This window comes from Pezoporus occidentalis, unplaced genomic scaffold, assembly GCF_034315485.1.
Source record: "Pezoporus occidentalis ecotype Australia unplaced genomic scaffold, CSIRO_AGI_Poc_V1 ctg155, whole genome shotgun sequence".
In the NCBI taxonomy this organism is placed as follows: Eukaryota; Metazoa; Chordata; class Aves; order Psittaciformes; family Psittacidae; genus Pezoporus; species Pezoporus occidentalis.
Window position 1 is genome coordinate 1539576 of NW_026913372.1, and position 23629 is coordinate 1563204.

General features: G+C 43.0%; 1 protein-coding gene across 2 annotated transcripts; it reads right to left on the reverse strand.

The window, feature by feature from the left end:
* Positions 1-317: 317 nt before the first annotated feature.
* On the reverse strand, positions 318-22383 carry LOC134160050 (hexokinase HKDC1-like). 2 transcript variants are annotated; one of them, XM_062611671.1, is made up of 19 exons: positions 22301-22383; positions 21589-21788; positions 17595-17757; positions 14489-14637; positions 14278-14397; positions 13494-13589; positions 12054-12153; positions 11256-11439; positions 10538-10693; positions 9675-9908; positions 8742-9046; positions 8286-8434; positions 8079-8198; positions 6344-6439; positions 6153-6252; positions 4440-4623; positions 3057-3212; positions 2080-2313; positions 318-1441 (listed from the first exon to the last, which is right to left on the reverse strand). In XM_062611671.1, exons 2-19 carry the CDS (start codon positions 21649-21651, stop codon positions 1297-1299), a joined length of 2754 nt encoding a protein of 917 aa, XP_062467655.1. In that variant the 5' UTR covers positions 21652-21788; positions 22301-22383; the 3' UTR covers positions 318-1296. The 2 variants fall into 2 exon arrangements, with proteins under 2 accessions (XP_062467655.1, XP_062467654.1); XM_062611670.1 differs by lacking the exon at positions 22301-22383 and having other exon boundaries at positions 21589-21857.
* Positions 22384-23629: the final 1246 nt, after the last annotated feature.

The window sequence follows — 23629 nt, forward strand, 5'->3', positions numbered from 1 at the left end:
TCTGATGCCAGCCTGAAAAGAAGCAAATACCCAAGAAGAAAGGATTAAAAGAGATACGGGAATACTTGAGAACAGAGACGAGCAGGATACAAATTTGCTGCTTCTCTGTACCATATTATTGTTTCAGTTTATTCTGAGATAGGCAAATCAGGTGAGCGATGTTTGATCACACAAGCACATGGGCTCTATCTACAAGCCACCTTCATAATAACTGCAGTGCTGTTGAGTCCCGCTATAGATAGGTTTAAAGAAAGCTCCCACTTGCCTGCATGTTCTTCCCACAACTCAGAAGAGGCACTAGACAGAGAAGCAAAGGCTCACAGCACCACAGGTTTATTTACAACAGACTACACATAGGCAGAGCAGCCAGCGAAAGCAAATTAAAACCAAGGATAAGCTCCCTTCCACAAACTGGCAACTATCCTCTCATGAGCAGGCAAGGAGATAACTAAAGGGAAAACAAAGAGGAGAATTTCAGAAATTCAGGTGATTTTTTTTTTTTTCTTTTGACACAACTACTTTGGCAGCCCAAAAATTAACATAGCAGACCCTGTAGCTGCTTCTACATTCTTTCTTTCCTCCAGTATCAAAAGAATCAGCCACAGTCAAAATCATTCAGCATTGGTTTAGGTTTATGTGCACTCAGATGCACTAATGTATTTTGACACAAACTCATATTTTGTGGAATCATATTTTTTTCCTTTACATTCATCTATTAAACATGCATCTTGTACTCAGGGAAGCATTACATTACAATGCACCTGCAACCAGTGTAGCGGAGGGGGGAGCATCACTGATCAAAGTCCATTAATTTATTTTACCTGCAGATTTATTGTAAACCTGTGAATCATTGAAAAAGTATGTCCACTAGATAGCTGCAACATCAGGATCTCAATTTTCCTTGAGCCAGGCCAAGCCAAAACTAAACCACACAGAAATCCTAAGAAACAGATGGTAAACTCTGTTGTGGTGCAGTAGCTTAATTAGCCATTGTAAAAAGACACATTTGGGGTTGATCATTTTGCTTTGTTTTCACTCTCCCATGTGCATTATAGATGCATTGCAGAAAGTACAGAACTGAGTAGGCTGTGGTGTGCCAAGATATAATGCCAGTGGGGAGCAGAAACATCTGATCCCACTTACCAAAGGACAAAAGTCCACAATAGTGGTTGGCCAAAACTAGCTGCTCCCTGAAAACAGGTACCTGTGTACTGGTGTCTGGCAAAGCTATCTTTGCGCTCAACAAATCTCTAGAGCACGTGCCTAGCAGTGCTGAAATTACTTGACCTCTCATTTTCACTTCTGTCCAACATAATGCAATCTTTTTGCTACTGCAGTAATGAGGGCAGCTCCCTTCCCACTTCCATCTTCAGAAAGCATGAAAGTCACATCACACTGAGGTGCCAATTCCTTCACTGTTTCCTGCAGGACCCTAGAAAAACTGAAAGGAAAAGGAGAGAAGAACAGAACATTTTAGAAGCTGCTTTCTGGCCTGAGATCTTTATATATTATCAAGTAACCATAACTTCAGCCAACATCTACTGGTTCTCCACAGGATCCCTTTTTGTTTGTTTTTCCTCCTGTTCATGATAGATAAAAGATTCTGTACACAATCAAAACTTAATTCTCTTTCTTCGTTTTAATTTTGTTCAGCATGATGCCAGAGACCTCCCTTGCCTTTAGAGATCATGGAAGAGGCTCTCTTCTGCCAAGTGAAAAGCTATTGCATCTACTTCTAGGCCTTGCTTACGAAATACTTACTCCACTCCAAAAACTCAATACAGACTTTCATCTGGGACACCCAGATACTGCAGAAGTCCCCCAAAACTTTGGAAAAAAATTAATATTGGAGGAGTAAGCTCACTCAACACCCCCGAGAAGTCTCACAGTGGTAGCTAGACTTGACTTTTCAGGTATTGATCCTTTGGCTAGGCAAGAGAAATGCAGGGAAATATGTTAGATCTTTATTCCTTCTCTCATTTTTTCCCACCTTGGCAGAAGTCTGGTACAGATCAGTATGTTTTAACAGTGGAAATGAGCAAACAGCAAAGGGAAGTGGTATGGTACCAAGGTACTCACTGGGGATGGAGCTTGTACAAAGTCCCATCCACTCCAACGGTGATTTGCAAGCGCTCCACACCTCTGTTTTCTCTCTTCTTCTCTACAATAGCAGCCAGTCCTGCCCCACAGAGCTGGGCAGCTCTTTTCGAAACAGCTCCACACACCTCTTTCACAATGATGCTGTCTTCACATGTGCTGTCCAGGCCCAGCTGCTGCAGAATTCGCCGGACTTGGAGGAGGGCAAGCCGGTCACTGCATAGAGGGAAACGCATGCAGCAGCAAGGCATTAGGAAAAGCTTTGGCAGCATGCAAATGGAAGTCTTACAGCTAAGATTCCCAGGAAATGGGACTACTTCTCCAGCTCTAACACCTTCCAATTGTTTCCAGGTAGATTCCAACCTGAATTCAGAATGAAGACTTGCTCCTGGCATGCCCTTTGTTATGTTAGACTGTATTTCCAGAAGGCACAAACAGTAGTTATTTACCTAACCTCCAAAGTCATGAGGGAGCTAAGTCATATCAGCCACCTGATTGCATTATTTTTGATCTCAAGGCTGGGACACTACCTTTCAAGGTTTTCAACAGTAGAAAGGGTTTCAAATAGCCTGGAAAACCATTGCAATCATGCACAAATATGAAGATAAGCACATATTCATGGAGTATTCATACATCACTGACTTTTTATTTTTTAAATAAGCACTATTTTAAGTCCTACAAGAAACAAGCCAAGTATAATCGTGCTTGATGGTTAAGGCATCCAAGATAACACAGCTGCATGGACAGAAAATGATAATTCACAGAATTACAGAATAATTCTGGAACTCCCACAGTTCTCCTTTTTGGCTTTTATTCAGGGGATGGGAGAGGAGGAGGGAGGTACACAAAGAAGACAGCTACAATTGACTTCCTGAGGGAAAGAAGACTTGTAGAAAACTATTTTCTAGAGGTCCCAGACCACCTTAGGGATTTAAATAACGTAAATCTAACGACTTTACCTCTCAATCTGAGACAGGAATTTTGTTTCAAATATGCCTCTTTTCCTGAGTGATTCCGAAATCTGTCCTCTGAACAGCAGTCCTTGTTTGGTTAAGTCAATCAAGATTTGCCTTACTATTTCACCTAGGTACATTCCACTGGTCATTTTTTCATACCTGTTGTGTTATTAAAAAAAAAAAAATGCTTTTAAAGAGATGTACATGAATGTTAGCTCTGTTTAACATGAGTGGTACATTCATGCCCTATCAACTCTAAAAAGGCAGTAAAAGCTTGCACAGCAATACCCATTGAACTCCATCTTTCAACCATTAAAATCATGTTGCAGTGACTTCAAGTACAAATATTAATTATGTCCTGGGTTCAGAAGTAGCAGTCATTTTTCCCCTTCTTGGTAGCTGGTGCAGTGCAATGTTTTGACTTTCAAAAGGATAACAAGCGATGTTTTGGTTTGGCCAAGGACTTTGTGAGCCTCATGCTCTGCCAGGGAGGAGGGGAAGCTGGGAGGAAGAACAACACCTGACCCAAACTGACCAAAGATATTCCACACCACAGCAATGCCCAGGAGGTAACTGGGAGTGAGCCGGAAAGACTGAGGGGTTGGAGGAGGTATCGGTCAGAGCTTGGTCGGGCTGGGGGGGGCGAATCGGTCGGCTGGTGGTGAGATGATGTATTCTCTTCCCTTGTTATTTCCTTTATCATTATTATCATTGGTGGTAGCAGTAGTGATTTGTGTTATACCTTAGTTACTAAACTGTTCTTATCTCAACCTGTGGGAGTTGCATTCTTTTTGATTCTCCTCTCCGTCCCTCCGGGAGTAGGGGGAGGGCAAGAAGGGGGGGAGTGAGTGAACAAGTTACCTGACTGGGTTTAAACTACGACAAATTACAAAACATTTACCTATGTTAAAAGGTAGCAGAACTAGAAAAGAAAAACTTGCAATATTAAACAGAACGTAGTGCGAAAGCCAGAGTGCATAACGAAGCATATGCATTCACCAATAAGTCATATGTAATTGATGCTGTCTTTACCAAATGAAGAATGGTCAGGTTCAGTTTATCCTCTTGCACAAGCTGTATTTTTACCTTTGAAAAAACACTCTAAGAGGAGGAACACAGCAAGGCCTACACTTTGCAGGGAAATCTTAAGAGCAGTACCGTTTGGTAACTGCCTTAAGGTGAAATCAGTGCTGTGGTAACAGAAACAAATGTACATCTTTGTTTTTTTTGTCCTGGATATCTGCATTACTTACCATGCAACAAATTAAATGTAATATTAAAATTTCCTTTCTTATTATTCACTCATTAAGCACATTTTTAAAAGTAGCCAGTGTGTCTCAAAGACTGACTTCTTCAGGATCTTGGCATCAGAACCATCACATTTACCTCTGTTTCCCTGGGTTTAGTGAGCCTTCATCTACTTCTTTATCATATTTTGTTCTGATGTTGTCAATGCAGCCGTTGTCACCAAATGCTCCCCATTCTGTATTAATGCACATTTTTCCTTCATTCCCTTCCACTATTTCTATGTTTTTCATGTCCTCCATGTAGCACACATTACTGCCTGTTCCTAGGATGAAAGAAATGACAAGGCTTCAGCCAGAAAAATGAAGTAGCAGCTGAAACACATGGAAGCCATCAGTAACTGCTGCCACTCTGGCTGTAATGTACCACACATCATCTTGCATGACAGCATGCTCTCAAAAGCTAACACTGCCAAGAGCCAGTCAAGCAGTTACAAAGTCTGAAATGAGCTGGTGAGCAGGGTCTTAACCACTTGCAACATCGGTTACAACAACTAATACAAGAACCGGTTCTCCAAATGAAATGTGATAGCTGGTGTACTTGGACACTTGGAAGAGTCTGTTTTCCAAATGGGGCTTCAGATATTTTCAGGTTAGGCATAAGGAAGAAGTTCTTTACTGTGAGGGTGGTGAGGCACTAGAACAGGTTGCTGAAAGAAGTGGTAAATGCTCCATCCCTGGCAGCTTTCAAGGACAGGTTGGACAGATCCTTGGGTGACATAGTCTTGTGTGAGGTGTTGGGGTTAGAACTAGATGATCTTAAGGTCCTTTCTAACCCTAACCATTCTGTGAGTCTAGGACCTTACATGCTTAGATGTAATTCTGGCTGAAAACTTGGAGGTACCTACTGGGGGAATCATCTAGATGACCCAAAAATAATTAATCCAGATTTTTAAATATACTTGTTTGTTCCAAGGCCTATGATCTTGCTAAGCAGTAAATCTGTTCAAACAAGGATTCATGTTCTGTGTGCTGTTCTTATATTATTTTACCATGCACACTGTCCTGGGTTCAGCAGTAGCAGTCATTTTTCTCCTTCATGGTAGCTGGTGCAGTGCTGTGTTTTGACTTCCAGCCTGGGAACAGTGCTGGTGATACCGATGTTTTTGGTTGTTGCTAAGTGACGTTTACCCTGACCAAGGACTTTGTGAGGCTCATGCTCTGCCAGGGAGGAGGGGAAGCTGTGAGGAAGCAGAGACGGGGCGCCTGACCCAGGCTAGCCAAAGAGGTATTCCATACCACAGCACGTCATGGCTGGGGTGGGAGTTAACTGGGAGTTACTCGGAAGGACACCGGCTTCTGGGTCAGACTCATTTCTTGGCTGGTGGTATTGTATTCATTTGTGTTGTACATTGGTTGCTGGACTGTTCTTGTCTTAACCTGTGGGAGCTGCACTCTTTTGATCCTCCCTGTTCCTCTGGGAGTGGGGAAAGGGAGAGCCCCGGGGGGGGGGGGGGGGGGGGGGGTTTGGGGGCCTCAATTGCTCTCAGCCCAGCACCACTCACTGGGAGTGAGTGAACAAGCTGTCTGGCTAGGGTTTAAACCACGACACACACACTTACTATGCACTATTAGAGATATGATCTAAAGTCCAATAGATTCAGGATCCTATCTGCTACGGGTGTTATGCCTCTGTTGAATACCATACAAACCTGCCAAGAACCCCAACTGATTAGTAACACCATACATCAAACTCAAATAAAAGATGCTGTTTTACAAATTCTAAAATAGGGTGTGAGACCTAGCACCTACATGCATGCTTACTTCTACAGTGGTCACTTCAATATGATTGTACCTGCAATAAGGCCAATCTCACAGTTTGGATCCTCATATCCGCATGTCATCATTGTCCCAACGGTGTCATTCACCACTGCTACAATGTCCAAATCAAACTCCTAAAACACAAGTCACAATCAGTAGTGGTGTCCCAGAGGAAGAGGGAGAGTGCATTAAATACACCAAAGAGAACAGAAAATAATAGCTCACATTTCTTCTCCTGATGGCCTCTCTCAGCATATCAACAACATCTTCTCCCTCACAGTCTGTCGCCTTGAAACCTTTTGTCCATCCCACAAGTGTTCCCTGAAACAGACGAGGAAGAAAATACAAGTGAAGATAGAGAGAAGACTGTACCTTCCAAGCATCAACCTATTTTTATCTCCACACATGCTCCACGATTTTTTTTAAATGTATTTCCCTGGACAGGTTACTCTGAGTGTCTCATGCAGAGTGTGTGCAAGGGTACGTTTGTTACTCAACTGCTGACAGTAGTGACTCCAGGTTTACTCAGCTATTTATCAAGACACTACCAACTCAGTGCCTTCTAATACTCTCATTTGGAAAACCTTCTGTGCATGAAGGCACTGCATTATCTAAATAATGGGAAAGACTAAAAAATACTTTTGCTTTAAATAATCAGACACCCAACAAACATTAATGAACATCCTCTGTTAATTTTTGGCTAGTTTACTGAAGGACACTTGGTACGATCCCAGTACTCCAGGCCAACACTAATTTGGGGTTTTTTTTTGGGCAGTGATGTGGCCTGACAGAAGTAGATTTCCAGATTACATGAAGTAATTAACCTTCCACTCGGTGATTGGCTCTGGACTGTCTGTCCAAATAAGAAAAAAAGAGGGCAACTGAGAGAAAAAGCTGCTCTTAAAAAAACCCTCAAGTTCTAGCAACAGTAAAAGACCAAACACACAGGGTGACATACTGTGGGACCCTGACACAGATGTATTTCACTCAGTTTACCACCACTGATTTGGAATTTGTTTTCTCATAATTTGTCAAGACCTAAATACTATGCTTGGAAATACTAGGTTTAGAAGGCATATTGAGCTGTCTCCCCACTTTTTTGCTAAACTCTCAACTGTGATCTGGAAGTTGAGACAGAAGAGACTAGAAGCTAAGACTTAGATGTTATTGTGAAACCCAACAGGACATAATAATATTCAATAAATTAGGAGCCTATCATTTCCCCAGTATTCTACATATTTGACTAGAATTAAGCAACACAACCTTCCCCACCCTCCTTTGGAGAAGCATCAGAATATCTGATAATAATTTTTTCCTGGCTTTTCTTTTTTCTTGCATTAGATCTGGAAAGATGAAGATATCTGTCAAAAAGCCAACTCTCCCAAGCTGAAAAGCTAGCTCAGTTCTGCCCACTGACACTCAACAAAAAGAAACTAATACAGTGCAGAAGTTATATAGTCAGAATTGGGCAGCACAGTTAGGGAAACACCCTGGGATTGCAGCTGAGCAAGTAGAAGGAGACACATGTTATCTCTTGCCATTGAAGAGTTAAGGCAGCATTTGAGATTCTTGGGCTACTATAAATATGTAGTTATTTCACAATCATAAGAGCTTAATTTTTATAGAACAAAACCAAGTAACATCCATCTATTAGCAGATTAAAGAAGGTTAAATTCTACCTCCTGTATTTCTATAGGATGATGACTTTCTCATGAAGCACAATTAATTTGCCCGATAAAGTAATAAAACCCCCACAAAACAAGTGAAATATTATTTTTAAAGACAAATAGGCTTTTCCCTCCCCTCCTAACCTTGTAAAGCCCTGTTTGAAAGAAAGCATGTAGAAGAATAGCTTTTTGGTGCAGTTTCCAAACCAACAAGTCACCCTCATCCAAAATGATGCCATTTACCAAAAAGATTCACAGCTGCCACTTGACCCATTCTGTGTTGCAGTTCTCACCTTATCAATGCTGGCTTGCCTGCATGGGAAGGAGAAGGTGAATCCCAGAGGCAGGCGAGCACCTTTAATCCCCATATACTCCAGAAAGTCTGCTATGCACTGGACAATGTGGTCAAAGAGCTGGAAGGAAAAAAAAGTACATAAATCTCATAGTAATCATATGTAACAGGCCTTGGCCAGATCAGTTAAAAGTTCATTAAAGGTTACCTCTTCTCCTGTCCCTTGCATGATCTCCAAAGGAATGGCAAAGATTTTGTTATACATTTGCACTGATCTTCTTCTTCCACTTCTGATTTTGACCAGCAGAACTCTGAAATTTGTCCCACCAAGATCAAGGGCAAGGAACTTTCCTTTCTCTGTAAGAAAAGGAAGGTATTTCATTTTTTTCTTCTGGTAGCCTGTTTGCCAGTCAGAAAGGTATACCCTGCCATACATCCCCAAGAAACTTCATTTGTGCCAGTGACAGCACACCGCTCCCTATAGCATTTATCCCACCAGCCTGCTAGCGCGTGCCTGAAGGGTCAGCCAGATAACATCTCGGGAAGCACCAGTTTGCCAACATAAATCACCCTGGCTTTTTCCAGAACAACTGGCATATTCCCCTCGGAAGACAGACAAGCAGCTTTCCTGAACAACCAACATGTAACCAGAAAATGACTCCACCTGTTCCATCCGGTGTCCCACAGACATATGTGGGTAACATCTTCACTGTGGCACTGGCTTGCGTATCTCGCTTTAGCCCATATTCTAGCTCAGTCCTCATCTTGTTCTTAACTTCTCTGAGGGTCTCCAGGGACAGCAGAAATGGTGCAAGAGCAGCATCAATTTGCTTACGCTGAGCAGCCAGCCTGTAAGCCACTGCTGTGACCAAGGCAGCCCCCTTCCCACTGCCATTCACAGAGAGGAGGAACCGAACATCGCAGTTTGGGACCAGCCTTCTCACCACTTTGTGCAGACGTTTGGCATATCTACAGGAACAAAGAGTTTCTTTAGATTCTCACAAGCATTTCATGCTTGGTTTACTTCACATACATTCCCAGTACATGCACACACGAAACAGTGCAAGTGCTGAAGCACAGTCAAGAGAAGCATGTAAGGTCAGAAACTGGTCTAGGAGATGGATAAAACAATCCTGATTTTTGGCTGTTCTGCAGAACCTGTACACTTACAGGAACATGAATATACCTCTTAAACATGTGCCAGTGCCAAGAGAGGACACTGGAGAAAAACCAGGCAACAACAGTCACAATCACAGAGGGTGAGAACCTCCATCTGGAATTAGACTTCCATCCAGCTGATGGAACCCAGTGAAGTACAAGTGCCCTGGAGACCAAGAGTCACTTGAGGAATCAATTGCTCTTCTCCAGACACCATTATCCCATGTGTCATGTTGTTGCCACCCCACACCAAGTTCTAAAGCTCCTAAGGCAGCCTTGCCATAACTAAACCACTCCGATCCTCTGCACTGCACCAGATCTCACCCCAGCCCTGCAGCAAAACTAGCAGATCCCTGAAAAGCCACACATATATGCAGATGGCAAGTCTTTGCACACAAGCATGTGGCCAGCGATTACCAAATCCCCTTTAATTACTTACTGGGGGTGGGTTTTATAGAGTCCCCCATCAATCCCAACAGTGGTTCGCATCCTCAACAGTTTTTTATTCTCCCTTAGTCGTGTCAGTATGGCTGCCAGGGCAGCAGCACAGAGGTTGGCGGAGCGGAAGGAAACAATGGTGCAGACATGCTGAACAGCGATGCAGTCCTCTTCAGAGGGAAACAGGTTCAGTTCTGTAAGGATCTCTTTTGTGTTGCTCAGTCCTTCTTTATATCTACCCCAAAACAAAAGAACACATCATCTAATGCAAGGATTCTGAAGTACCCGCGGGACAGACCAGACTTTTAAGAGGCTGCTTCCTGAGGTTCAGTTTTTGGTAAGATTTACCAATTAGCTAGCAAAGAAGAGAGCAGGATAAAATATTTAGCCTGTAGAAGGACAGCACAGGAATGGATGTACAGGCTCACTCAATACAACAAAGAAAATTATTCCTGGAGTAACAATAAGGATTAGGATTCCTCTTCAAAACACTAGAATCCATCAGTTTTCCATGTGGTCATCCATTAGCTGATCCAGAGTCTGTGCTACATCTCCCCAACCCCAGTGTTCCCACATCACAGAAACTCAGAACTGCAACAATCATCCAATGTACTTAGGTCTCCAAAGAGGTTATTTAAACAACCTGCATCTGTGACGGTTAACAACACATTTTCTACTGTGGTACTTTGCTAAAAGTTGACCTGCCACCAATTCCTATTTCCTACTTCCTAGGCAAAAGCAAAATCAAGTAAAAAGTTCAGGACTGTTCCCAGTATTCATGGATTATAATTATATGTTCACTATCATTGCTGTGCTTGTGAAAGAATAACAGCCACTCTCAAACACCATATTGCAGGTTCTTACTTTTCCATTGCAGACACATGCTTCATTTCAATCTTGCCCTTAGTAAGCAGAGCCGTTGACACCTTCCCATTGAAAAGCAGACCCTCTTTTGTCATCTTTAGGAGAATGAGTCTTACAAGTTCCCCCAAATACAGGCTGCTGATCATTTTCTCAAACCTGGAATGGGGCACAAGAAGGATTACACACAAAGGATTACCTGCTAGCCAAAGGTATGAAAATTCAAGCATAAGCATCTTACACTCTTATGCAGGTTGATCACATTTAAGCATGTACAAAAGGAGTTTGGGAGCTAAGTTGTAGATGGGGTGCATTCTGAGGTACTGGGACCCAGCTCCTCAAGATAAATGAGGAATTAAAGAGAATTTTCAAAAGACTTGAGAGCAGCTCAGCCAGTAGAAGCAATTTTGATGAACCATGCTTTAAATATGCCGTTTGTTTACCTTCTTCCTGTCTTTACTCCTCCACAGCATCATACCAGAGCAACCACCTGTTTTTAACAACACATTAGCAACTGCAGCAGCAATCCCTTGGCCTGCGAGGCTGGGAAGTGTAAAAGTTACTCATTCTTCCCATTTCAGAAGGGGAGGTCTGGATAGGCCAGAATCAGCATCAAGTCAAACTGGGTTCACGTAATCTAATTCCTGTTCCAAAAGGGCTCCTGGAAACACACTCACGGAACTCAAGACTGCTCAGGCAAATCAGCCAGGGAATCACTTACAATTGTTTTCCAGGATTGAGAGATCCCAAATCAAGCTCCCGATCAAACTCTGTGCGGAGGTCATCCAAAGCACCATCATCTCCAAAGGCACCCCACTCTGTGTTAATGCACATTCGCCCTTCATCACCTTCCACCAGATCGATGTGCCTCATTTCCTCCATGTAGCATGCATTAGTGCCAGTTCCTGTGAATATTGGAGACAGTGCAGATAAGTTACTTCCTTGTTCCAGGTTTGCTTTTTGTTTAAGTCCACATATTTGAAAATAAGTTAGCATATTGTCTTTGAAAGCAAATATAAATACCTAACCCTGTGGTTAAATAATCATTTCACAGTGAATAAAAAAACTCTAGAAATTAATCTAAGGCTTGGATTGTTTAAAAATATTTTCTTTTTCAAATGTATTTCTATGTGTCTTAAAAAGCCACCACAGTGCACAAAGTGGAGATATTGTGGAAAACATAGCTGATCCTAACTACCAGACGTGAGAGGAATTCAGCTTTCTCTAGACAGACAAACACTAATTTTCTATACAGTCAGCAGAAAAGTTTAGTATGCTGGTCACAGCTGAACCCAGGCAAAATGGGGACTGTGGCATTTGATGGCAATGTGATCAGCATAAAAACAGCTGCTTTACAGAAGGCAGCCAGGCTTGAAAATCTGAAAATCTTTGAAAATAATTGTTTTTTTCCATTTTCTTCCTGCTCTTTCCTGTACTGGGACATTCCCTTTGACTACAGTTTTTTTTAGAATTTAACAACTGAGGAGAAAAAGACTACTTAGTGATCAGAAAAATTTACCAATTATGAGTCCAACTTCACAGTGCTGGTCATCATATCCACAAGTCATCATGGTTCCCACAGTGTCATTGACTACTGCCAAAACATCAACGTCTATGTCCTAATAGCATAAAGATGGGCAAGTAACACAAAAAAAATCTTAGAAAGCCTCCTGTGTGTTGAAGCAACAACATGCAGGCATACTCCATTGGTCATACTCTGAAGGCTTTGTTCAGGAAAGCTCTTCAGTTGAAAGACATACTATTTCCTTTTATAACATTATCCCCACAACTCTGTGAAGTAACAGATATCTCTGAATTCTCAAGTGCTTGGCCAGCCAGGATCTTTGCTCACAGGATTTGTTTTTACCCAATCCAATCTCGTTTGCTAGAAAAACAATGTGTTGTTGGTTTGAATTCTGTGATATTCTAGCACCCATATATCTGTCCTATGAACTGCACAATAGGATAATGTTCTACTACCTGAGCAGATCCTACCAAATGGGATAGAAAATATACATACATAAATGCAGTTATTTAACACAAAACCAGGCACCAATACCACACTCAAGTAAAAAGCCTTTCCATCAAAGCTGTGCGATTTTCCTTTCACACTGCAGTAACTTGGTAAAGTAAAATCAAAGTTAGCACAGGATTCTTGTAACTCGGATGCCAACATTAGCAAGGGGGCAGACTTCACCCAGCAACTCTCAGATCCTTTGATCCTGCTAATTACAGCAAGACAGATGCAGAGAAAGAAGTGAACTAAAAACCAAAATCAAGGATGTATTTTTATCATGCGAGAAAAAAGAATTTCCTCATTTTTTACAAAGATGTCAAGGTATGGAAAGATACTTTGTATTTCTTAGATGGTGCTACCAATAGCACCAAGCTTTCCAATAAGACTTTCAAAAATACTAAAACATAATGTTATCCAAAGGTATACACTGGTTCAAGGGCAGATTTAATCATGCTTACTGCTGTCTTACAATCACGGACTCCAACCTACAGACTGAAATGGACAGGCAAGCACTGATAGAGTTGTATGTGCCAATTTTAAATGAAAGCTTCCCCCTCCCAACCTTCACCCCATAAGTCAGGGTACGAAACACAGGATACACAGGGTGTATCCACATCTTACCAAATTGTTTCACAACACATTCCCTTTTGCTCAGTCAGACGGGGCCATACTGGTCCACTGTCACAGCCAGCCCAGTTTATCAGTGTGCAGTTGCCATCACTGTTAGACTGACCAGCCCAGCCTGAGTTACAATCCCTTACACAGCTTCACCTCCAAAGCAGAGACAGATCTACTAGATACAAAGCCATGTTGGGAATTTGCAACTGGCAGTCCTTGAAGAATGTCTGACAACTCCAAAAACAACCCACACACCAAGAGTTGATCTCCCAAGAAGACAATCTGTGGCCAGTCAGGTTCACCTCCTGCAGGTACAAAACTTGCCTTATGCTTCTGGAGGGCCTTGCGCAGAGAGCTGACCACATCTGTGTCCTGAACTCCTCTGACCTTGAAGTGTTTGGTCCAGGCAAGAAGAACCCCCTGCAAAGTAACAGTCCAGTGACCCAAAAGCTGCAACTTTAGCATGCGAATTTGCCATAAAGTCAGAACATCTCACCTTGGGGTGCCTGTCAGTATGAACAGAATTAACAGGTACAGAAATGAAGTCCCAACCCTGCAAATGCTTCTCCCTGTACTTTGTTCACTGATGCTCATCACAAACTAATAGCATTAAGCACAAAGCATTTGCAGGGCTGGGACCCAAAGCCCAAATCCCTAGGAATAAAAGAGAGACTGGAATAAGAGACCAAAAAATAACTGCAACCAGCCCTTCATTTCCCCATGCAGCCTCTCAAACAGCTCAGATAGAGGTTTTTCCTAGTTAGAATCAACTGTAAAAGAGAAACTGAATGACAGCAATATAAAAAAAGAACTATGCTTCAGGACACAAAAGTATGTGTTTTACAGTCTTTGTATAAAGGCACATGGTTAGTATGAGTTGCTTACTGATTAAGAACAGCTTTAGGTTAAAGATCACATTGCCTTGAGATTGGAAATAAGTTTCTAAATGGTAGTCTAGTTATATGCTAATGGTCATCCATGCTTTCTCCATAGAGCTATGTAAACATGACTGCACAAAAAAGGCCGTAGGGTAACACTTCCACGCAACAGCATCTCCAGGTTCTGCAAGGAGCTAGGTTTGCTAGTAGTATTTCTTTCTGTATCTTACCTCTTCCAATTTGGTCTGTTTGCATGGAAAAGAAAATGTAAAACCAAGAGGTAACTTCTTATGCTTCAGGTTTTTGGTCTCCATGAAGTCTAACAGACAGTCAGCAATGTAATCAAAGAGCTGCACAAGAAAGGAGAAGACAGACTCACACTGTGTTTGGCAGTCATGCATTCAAGCATAGCACCAGCACAGAATATCCTGTGTGCCCTACCTCAACTCCATTGCCCTGTGTGATCTCCTTGGGTGTGGGGTAAAACTTGTTCTCCAGCTGGCTGCTCTGCTTTCCATCATCAAACACCTTCACCTGGTGGGCACGGAACAGGGAGCCACCCACATCAACAGCAAGGAAGTCACCCTTCTCTGCAATACAAGTGAGCAACCATCAGCAGTGGTGGCTGAGAAGGATGGCCCAGATGCCATGCTGAAAGCCACAGTCCAGGGCCCCTCCCTCACCATGGCCACAAGCTCTTTTGCCCCGTCATGGCAGGTCCTTATCCTGTAAGCCTGGCACCTCCACCAGGAAGGTTCAGAGCTGGCAAACCTTAGCAAGAGCATCAGGTCCCTCCTTCCAGCTTGCTATGTCGCAGTTAATTTCATTTTCAGCATGTTTCCAAGCTGCAGAGGAATAAGCTTTTCTGCAAAGGAGGCCCAAAGCAACTGCAAAGCCAATCAGAGCACAGAAGGGCTACAAAACCGTACACCTGAAATGTGGGGAAATTAAAGTCTGGGAGCATCACCCACATCCAGCAAAGGATGCAAGATTTGAAGTCACATTAAGGCTTGGTCTACTGCAGAAGCCAACTTCCAAGTGAGGCAAAACCAGTCATTTCCAAGCACCTTTAGGTGTTTCTGTAAAAGTACCCCTCTGTTTCTCAGTCAGCACCACTCTTAACTCGAACACTTTCTCTAGCAGGAGACTTCAGACAAAAGAACTTGTGGCCTCAGGGGTACAGTAATAATAATTTTTAAAAAATTATCTATTCCACACAGAGGAGAACACCCTTCCCAAAAGGAAAGTGCAGTGGTATGTGCATAGCCTTGTGTGATCTTTGTTCCACAGTTCAAACACCTGACTAAATTTTATCAAATCTGGCCCTGAAAGGGAAGGAAGCAGGAAATTCTACCTATAATTCCATGGTTAGATATCACAAAGGTGAGAAGGCCAACTGAGTTACTCAGTAAACTGTGACATTAGTCAGACCATTAATCCCTAAATGATTAAAAACTGATGATGCATACAGGTCACTTCAGGTATCTTCACTGAGGACACTGAAGTATCTGAAAGTTTGTTGATATTGCAAACAGGAAAATCCAGCCAAGTTTGAGGTGTTTAAACCTGCTGGAAGTTTTGTCAGTACACAAAACCAATCAGGATTTTGCAAAAGAGCAAAAATAGAAAAATCAATGTGATACTTAAAATAGGTAGTATGTCAATAAGACACAACCCAGCTTGACTCTGCAGCACTGACAAAGCAGAAAGGTCACACAGGCCAGGAGAGCATTGCCCAAAGTTGACCTTGAGGAACATGAAGTCTTGCAACATGATGATATTAAATGCAATTTTCCAAGTCTCCTAACCTCAGAGGATCCCTGCTATTTCAGGACAAGGTCAGTGCCATGTGAGACCTGAGATAGCAAGACTTGACCTAAATATTTCTTCTTCTTTGATGAAGGTAGCAGCAAAATGAAGTGTCCAGTTCCAGCCAGGCAGTTTGAGGGGACTGTATATAATATCTCTCAGATATTCTTCATTTCAAGGGACTAGCCTCCAAATCACAGAAAAGTTTAGGTTGGAACAGACCAAATGAAGATCACCTAGTCCCAATCCCACTGCCATGGGCAGGAACACCTTCCACTAGACCAGGTTGCTCAAAGCCCTATCCTACCTGGCCTTGAACACTTCCAGGGATGGGGCAGCCACAGCTTCTCTGGGCAATCTCCAACACTTCACAGTGTCTAACCACCTTCAGAATAAAGAACTTCTTCCTAATATCTAATCTAAATCTCCCCTCTCTCAGTTTTAAGGTATTCCCCCTTGTTTTATCACTACCTGCCCTTGTAAAAAGTCGCTCTCCAGTTTTCTTGTAGCTCCCCTTTAAGTACTGGAAGCTCCTCTAAGGTGTCCCTGGAGTCTTCTTTTCTCCAGGCTGAATAAGACCAACCATCTCAGCCCCCCTTCATAGGAGAGGTTCTTCAACCCTCTTATCTTTGTGGCCTTCCTCTGGATTCACTCCAACAGGTCAACGTCCTTACATTCCCTATATGCCATTAGAAGTGCTACTTCTCATTTAACTGTAGGAAATTCACCTTCAGAAAGAATGAAGTCCTGTAGAAATGAGGTACAAAGCAAATATTTCTCTTAAGGTTTCTGCACAGCTGTTACACACTGAGTCCTAACCTAGGCCAGACAGAGACTCCTGCACAGATTCAAAGACTTGATTAAACCTGGTAAAAAACATAATCTTCTGTCAGCCTGCAATGCCAGGAGCAAACTGAGCCAGATTATTTTGGATGTGCATATTTCTTCAGACAAGACAGGCTACTTCAGACAAGACAAGATACTACCTCACCTTGTGTGGTAGTGATACTGTGGTAGGTGATAGTGGTAGATGATACTACCACACCACTGCACTTTCTCCCTCTGTTTAAGTCTCAACTTAGGAGCAACTGATCTAGCTGATCTAGCTGTAGAAGCAGAGCAGGCTGTTTCCTGGTAGACCCCACCCAGAAGCAAATTTTCCCAATGCAGAAGGCAAGGAAGCACAGGCAGGGATTACCTTTTAGGACAACAAAGCAGTGCAGAGTTTGCTGTCAGAAGGCAATAAGGGATCAGAGCTCTGAAAACACAACGTTGCTGCCACTTTGCAATTTGAGAGGTTTCACTGCAGCATCCTGCCTTCCTTCCATGAAGGCTAGGGCAATAATACTGGCACATCCCCCCACCTGCAGCACACTGCACTGCAGGGTCTGAGCTGTAGAGGCTGCCCTTGCTGTGTCCAGCTACATCTCCTGCAGCAAGGCCTGCACTGGGTACATCTGCATTTTATGGAAGAAAGAGGCTGTTTTCTGAGCACTTACTAGGTCCTTTCCTCAAGCAAGTTGCAGTAGGACAAAAAACAGCCAGTAGAGGGAAAATATGCTCTGCCAGCATTCCCCCATGCTGCTGTCTCCTCAATATACACCTTTCTCAACATGAGACAGGCAGTAATCCAAAGCCACTGATTGCCCTATGTCTTTGTTGTGCTGTCCTTGAGTACTGGCAGCAACCCACCGTCTTCCTAAATCAGCACTGCTGTGATGGTGCAAGGCGAACTCACCTGAGCCATCTGGAAGTGAGCGCACAAATGATGGCAGCATTTTTACTGTTGCCGTAGGGTTCGTGTCTCTCCCCAGGCCCTTCACCATCTCAGCCTGGAAGCGAGACATCACATCCAGCAAGATATCATCGGAGAGACGCATGTGATACAGGTACCTGTCAACCTGGAAAGATGAAAGGTGTTACTTGCACGAAGGTTCCTCAGTGTTCAGCAGCATGCTGGGATGAGTACTGCTTTCATGCTACAGTGAACTATGTATACTGGGGAGTCTTTCTTTATCTCTGCAAGCAGAGAAAATGCAGGAACTTCATGGCTACTTGCACTAGTTTTCTAACCATGAGGGGTGCAGTTTGGCATGAAGGATCTGAAAATCTGGAACTCCAGTTCTAGCAGCACTCCTTATTGTGTCGGACAAGAATTACTACGCTCATTCCCACCCACTTGATGAACATGAGGCTAAACAGGTCCTAAGGAGACAAAATAATTCCTTTCACATACATAACAAATTGAAGGTGAGCATATAACCTATGCAACCCCCACCTCTCTGATTCTAAAAGCTCATTTTGTTTTGACCTCAGCACCTAAATTCCCATGATTGCCAGCAAGCAAGCTCCAGAACATCACTGGACCATTTACTGTTATAAAAACTTTGTCTTAAAAATGTTTAATGGAGCCTTGGTGAATTACTATTAAAAAGTTTGCTGTCTTTTCAATGGCTCAATAACTTGCCAACATACATATCCCATCAAACTTACATGAGACTCTGATAAGCTATTTTTACACCATCCTCTCCTGTAATGAACTAGAACTGCAAAATATCTCAACCTGGTGAAAATTTGACGTCTCTGAGTCAAGTCAGAAAATGTCATCAGTATCCAAGCATGTCAGCCATAACCTGAAAACATCTATTCAGCTACTGCTTCACTCAACAGACAATTAACTTGTTAGCACGTCAGGCTGGAGCTCAAAGCCTCTTCTCACTCCAGCTCTGTCCTCCATTCTCTTGTGATTCTAGGGTTACTTCTAAAACACATTTTTGGGTGCAGTAAATATCCTTTCTTAAGGGTCTGTAACTCACAGCATACATCAAAATAAAAGACAGCTGAATTTAAAGGAAATCAAAGCATCTATGAAACAACACTCATTCAGATAAAGTGGTAGAGAACCTAATCAGTTCCTCTACAGCTTCATCAGGGCAAAACTTGACATTTTCTTCTTTAAGACAACACACTCCTTGGACTGACATTTACCTGCAGGGCTGGATACACGTCTGTAAAGCGGCCTAGAAACTACATAGCTGGTATAAGAAAGGATTAACACAGCAAAATGAGAATCTGTCAACATCTAAATGCTCTGCTGAGCCAGACTTTGGTGCTGTATGAACAAACGTGAGGCAGGCATAATAATTCTGTGCTCCAAACGGCTGGACGTCCTCTGGAGGGTAATCTGTGCTAACATCCTGCTTCCCATGACATGAGACTCAGGGCTAGAGGCAGGGGAGAAAGGTAGGACAATTCCCAGTGCTTCACTAGTACACACACTCAGCTCTTGCAGCATGGGCTACATTCTTACACAATCTATTCAGAGCATTGTATCAGTATCATTTACATAAGGAGGTCTAGAAGATTAAACAAAGGAAGAAAACAAGTAGGTTGTAGCCAAATTGTTCTCTTCTGCAATTTGGATTGGCCACCTATATTAATGAGGTACAAACAAATTACCTATTTATAATCCCATTTTAAACTGATGGGCAGCATGACACACCTGAAAGAGCCAGGACTCTGAAAGTAACTCCAGCACTTATCTAGCAGCAAAACATACACACACAGAGGAGAAAATCTTAAACTACAGGATACAGTTGGCAAGGAGCAGCAGCTGCCTTTGGATACCCCCTGTGCCTTGAAAAGACCATTATTTAGACCTTTTGTTGTAGCTCTTGTTTGCAGAAGCACTTGATTTCCTCCAAGGCTTTTCTGAGGCCCCATCACTGTGTATGATCCACCAGCCCAGCCCAAGCACCAGCTCTGCTTTTCGGAGCATACCAAAAGAAAAAAAAAAAAGAAAAGAAATGAAGAAGGAAAGAAAGCAGGAAATTACAATGACTGGAGGAAACAGCACTCACACACTTTCACATAGACCCAAATAAAAGCCCCTGTGGAAAAAAATCCAAACAACCAACTAAACAGTAATAAAAATAACCATGTATGTTTGCAAAGAACATGCACTAGCTCGCCACAGCAACTGCATTCCCCATGCTGTTTGCCTACAACCACAGGAGGAGCCAGTCCTCTCAGAAGAACTAGATAAGGCAGAGCTCAGAAAAGCCTGCTGATTCTCTAGCCTGATTTACAACCAGAGCAAGGGCTGCTCACATACCATTTGCTTGTAAACACATGAATAGCCAGGCTGTGCAACACCAAACTGTCTTGCTGCCTCCTCCCTACTGCACAAGGACAGTAGGTCCTTGTTTTTAAGTGTCTTGCCTCAGTTATGGAAACAGCACTGTTTTCATCGTGGGGAAGGCCTTGTTCTTGCCACCAGGGAGCAAATAAGCCTGGGAAGGGAGAAGTAGGAAGGCATTCCTTCTTTCTAATGGGGAGAAATCAACTCAGTCCCATACAGCCTACCCTGGGTTTCTTAAAAGAGAACTCTACAAAGCATGTGTTTTTTTTAATGGCTTTGCCAGAATCCCTCTGCCCTTCCTCTCCACAGTCCTCACTTCAGGGAAGTCTTCCCTCAACTACACTCTGGATGTTTCTCTGAAGAGCCCACTCCATTCAAGCACTGCTCCACAAGGTCTCTCCCTTAGTAAAAAAAATAAGAAGAAATAGTGCTGTCTAGATGAGAGATCTCAGATCAGATCATCACACAAGAAAAAGGCACTGGGCCCCCTTCTGTTCATAAAATAATGGGAATAAAATAGGAAATAAATGGGAATAAAAGGTCTATGACTGAGAGATGGATTCAGACATCTGACTGTTGAGATACCAGAACCTCTCTTGGAATGCTTCTCTTCAAGACAGAATCAGTGGAAGAAGCCCTCCCTAAGAACAAGCAACTCTGTGTTTAAGCAAGGGCACAGAGAAGACAATCCAGTGTTGCTTGCTTTGCTGATGAGATGAGCAGTGCAGGCAGACCTACCCACCAGGACCTTGGATCTCCCACCATGGGTCTGCAGGCAGCCCTGTCTCCAGCTGGCTGGAAAACAAGAGGCTGGAGCCTGGCAGCAATGGCCAACAGAAAGCACTCCAGTGGAGATGCCAGGAGAACAGGACTGCAGCAGACATGTCTAGAAACCAGGCAACCTCTGACCCAAGAAGCTTACAGGTCCCATGTGGTCTTATGATGGAGAGCCAGAAAACACTTTACAGCATGGCCATTAAAGTAGACTAGGGAAGAGCAACCAGCTTGCTCACTCCCAGTGCGGATGGCTTCAGATATGGGCCATCTTGAGTTTTTCCAACTGTAATCTAAGATCACATCTACAAACATTAGAGTGATCAGCCAGGTTTGAACCAGAGGAGACACATGCACTTCACCCACACCAATATTAGTTGGAACTGCCCCCTGAGATCCAAAAGTCCTGGCCCAAAGACCCCAGGAGTTTTCCCTGCTACAATGTGAGTAACACTGATTCCTACTCAGCTTTAGAAATCCCAGCCTTCACACTACACTTACAAACCAATTCAGCAAGAGGCTCCTTTCTGCCCTCTGGGTTACACCACAACATGCCAGATAAAGTTTAAGCACCACTTTTCCTTTCTGGAGATCATTTGCTGAATCGCTGAAAGAGAACTTATAACTGGAGGGGAAAGCACTAACCAGACCTATCTTCACACTTGTCAGATGGTTTAGGGTCAGAATGCTTTTTGCCCCATTTGGCTGTATGGCGTTAACAGATAACACCATTATTTAGCCTGCATGACATACTGCAGACCCCACAGTATCTGAGTAACAGTTTTCAAAACAGGAATTACATAATGCTGCATCTTACCTTTTTTATTTGATCCTCTTTTAGCTTTGTGAAATGGAAAGCTAGCAAGTGGACAGCAAACATTTTCTTGAAGCAGATGGATGACTCAGTAGTCACAGAGCTGCTGTGATTAACTCCAAAGAGACAGGTCTTTATTCACGAAGCTGGAGCTAGAGAAACTTCAGCTGAGGCATTTCCCCCAGGGTGGGATAGTGGAGTTCCTGGGAAATTGAGTCCAGAAATAAATCCATCCACTGTGATCAGTTCAATGATTAACCTCCTGTCTCTTTGTATAACCCCCCCACATCAACCCAAAGTCCCTCCCTCCCCAGCTACACACTTAATTGTGTCAGAGCAGGCACCTGGAGAGCTGCCAAGCTGAAGAGGAGAAAAATCGATTTTGTTACTGCCCTACTTGTGAATTGTTACCACTTCACAACATAGTTGCTACGCAGCCTGCCCTGCTTCCCCCAGCTTCATTCCTGGGGGGCTGACAAGCTCCCACCAGCACAGCCTGCAACAAAGTGCTGCAGGGAATCTGGAGAGTTAGAGAGAATTTTAGGAGATTTCTTCTCTCTGCTCAGTGCTCCCACTTGCAAGACAAGCTCTTCCGCATGAATTAACTCCACTCTAGTTCTACACAGCACACCCTTATCTCCTGCTTTTTTCCAATTAAGCTTCAGCCGTGTAAAGGGAGCAGAGACGCACAGACCCCTGCCCCCAGCTGAAATACCTCTTGTGCAATTTCCAGCAGAGAGGTTTGTACAGCTTATTCTCCCTTCATCCCTCCTGAAGACAAAGTTTCAGACCAATCCAAATAAATACTTAAGTATTGCAAAACCTGGGGAGGGGACAGATTTACCTGGCAGCCAGCAGTGTTGATATCAGACTGCTTCACTTGATAAATGCCTTTAATGGGCAGCACAGAATGCCTACAACAAGAGCAGTTTTCTAAACACCATCAGAGCTGCACCTGACACAGCCTCTATTACTCTCCAAAGTTAATTCTGAATCTGCAAGTGTTTCCAGGATTTTGTCATTGTATCAAGTGATACTGACTATGGAAACATCATCCAAAGGAAATTGAATGAAATGTTGACACAAAGGGGAGAAACAAACAAGGAAAAAAACAACAAAACAACAACAAAAACCAGGGCACGCACTGTGTTTCCCTCCTAATTACTGTTTAATATTACAGCTGCAACTGAGCATACTTACTGCACTGACAGACAATTGCCACCCAAAATTTTGCAGAAGAAGACTGCAATCAAGAAATGTTTGTATAAATTAGAAAAACAAACAGCCTTGGGACAGCGGAAGAGGGAGATGGAAAAGGCAGGGCAAGTACTGGGAGGAAACACAAAGAACTACTGAGCAGAATTAGAAAATCATCTACACAGGTCCAGAGCAGGGCAGAAGCAGCCAGTTAACAGAAAAGAATCTCAGGTTATATCAATTCACATCCTGAGATGGACCAAAAAATCTCATGCTATTGTAAAAGAAGTGCACTTGCTCATCATGCTGGGCTGTATGATTAGGAATATAATCCATAGACACACAAAGCAACACTCAACCCTATACTCAGCACCAGCCTCAAGAAGAGGACTCTGCCCAGTCCTGGCAGCCACAGCATGTCAAGAAGGCACGGATCAGGAGATAGCTCTGCTGAAGAGCAGGAGTAGTCACAGGGTTTCTTCAGTCTCTGATCACAAAAGACTGAAAGAGCTGAGGAAGCAGAAGGGAACTACCTTTGCAGTCAAATTATACAGAACCTCTGCTAGGAAAGCCTGAGGTCTTTTCTTCTGTCTTGCATCAGGAATGAGCTCTGGACATTTAGAAATATCCTCAGCTCTCTTTATTTTCCACTGTTCTATAACATGAATAAACCAGACAGAGTGGCTAAACAGTCCATAAATAGGACTTGTGCTAAAATTAGGCCTTTGATCTTTAAGAGAAAGGGAGAAAGAAAGAAGAAAAAAAAGCCATGCTACCAGCCAGAAAGCACGGTTCACTTCTCCTGTATTCATCTTTTAATAACTGCTGGCTCGTTAAGTCAGACACT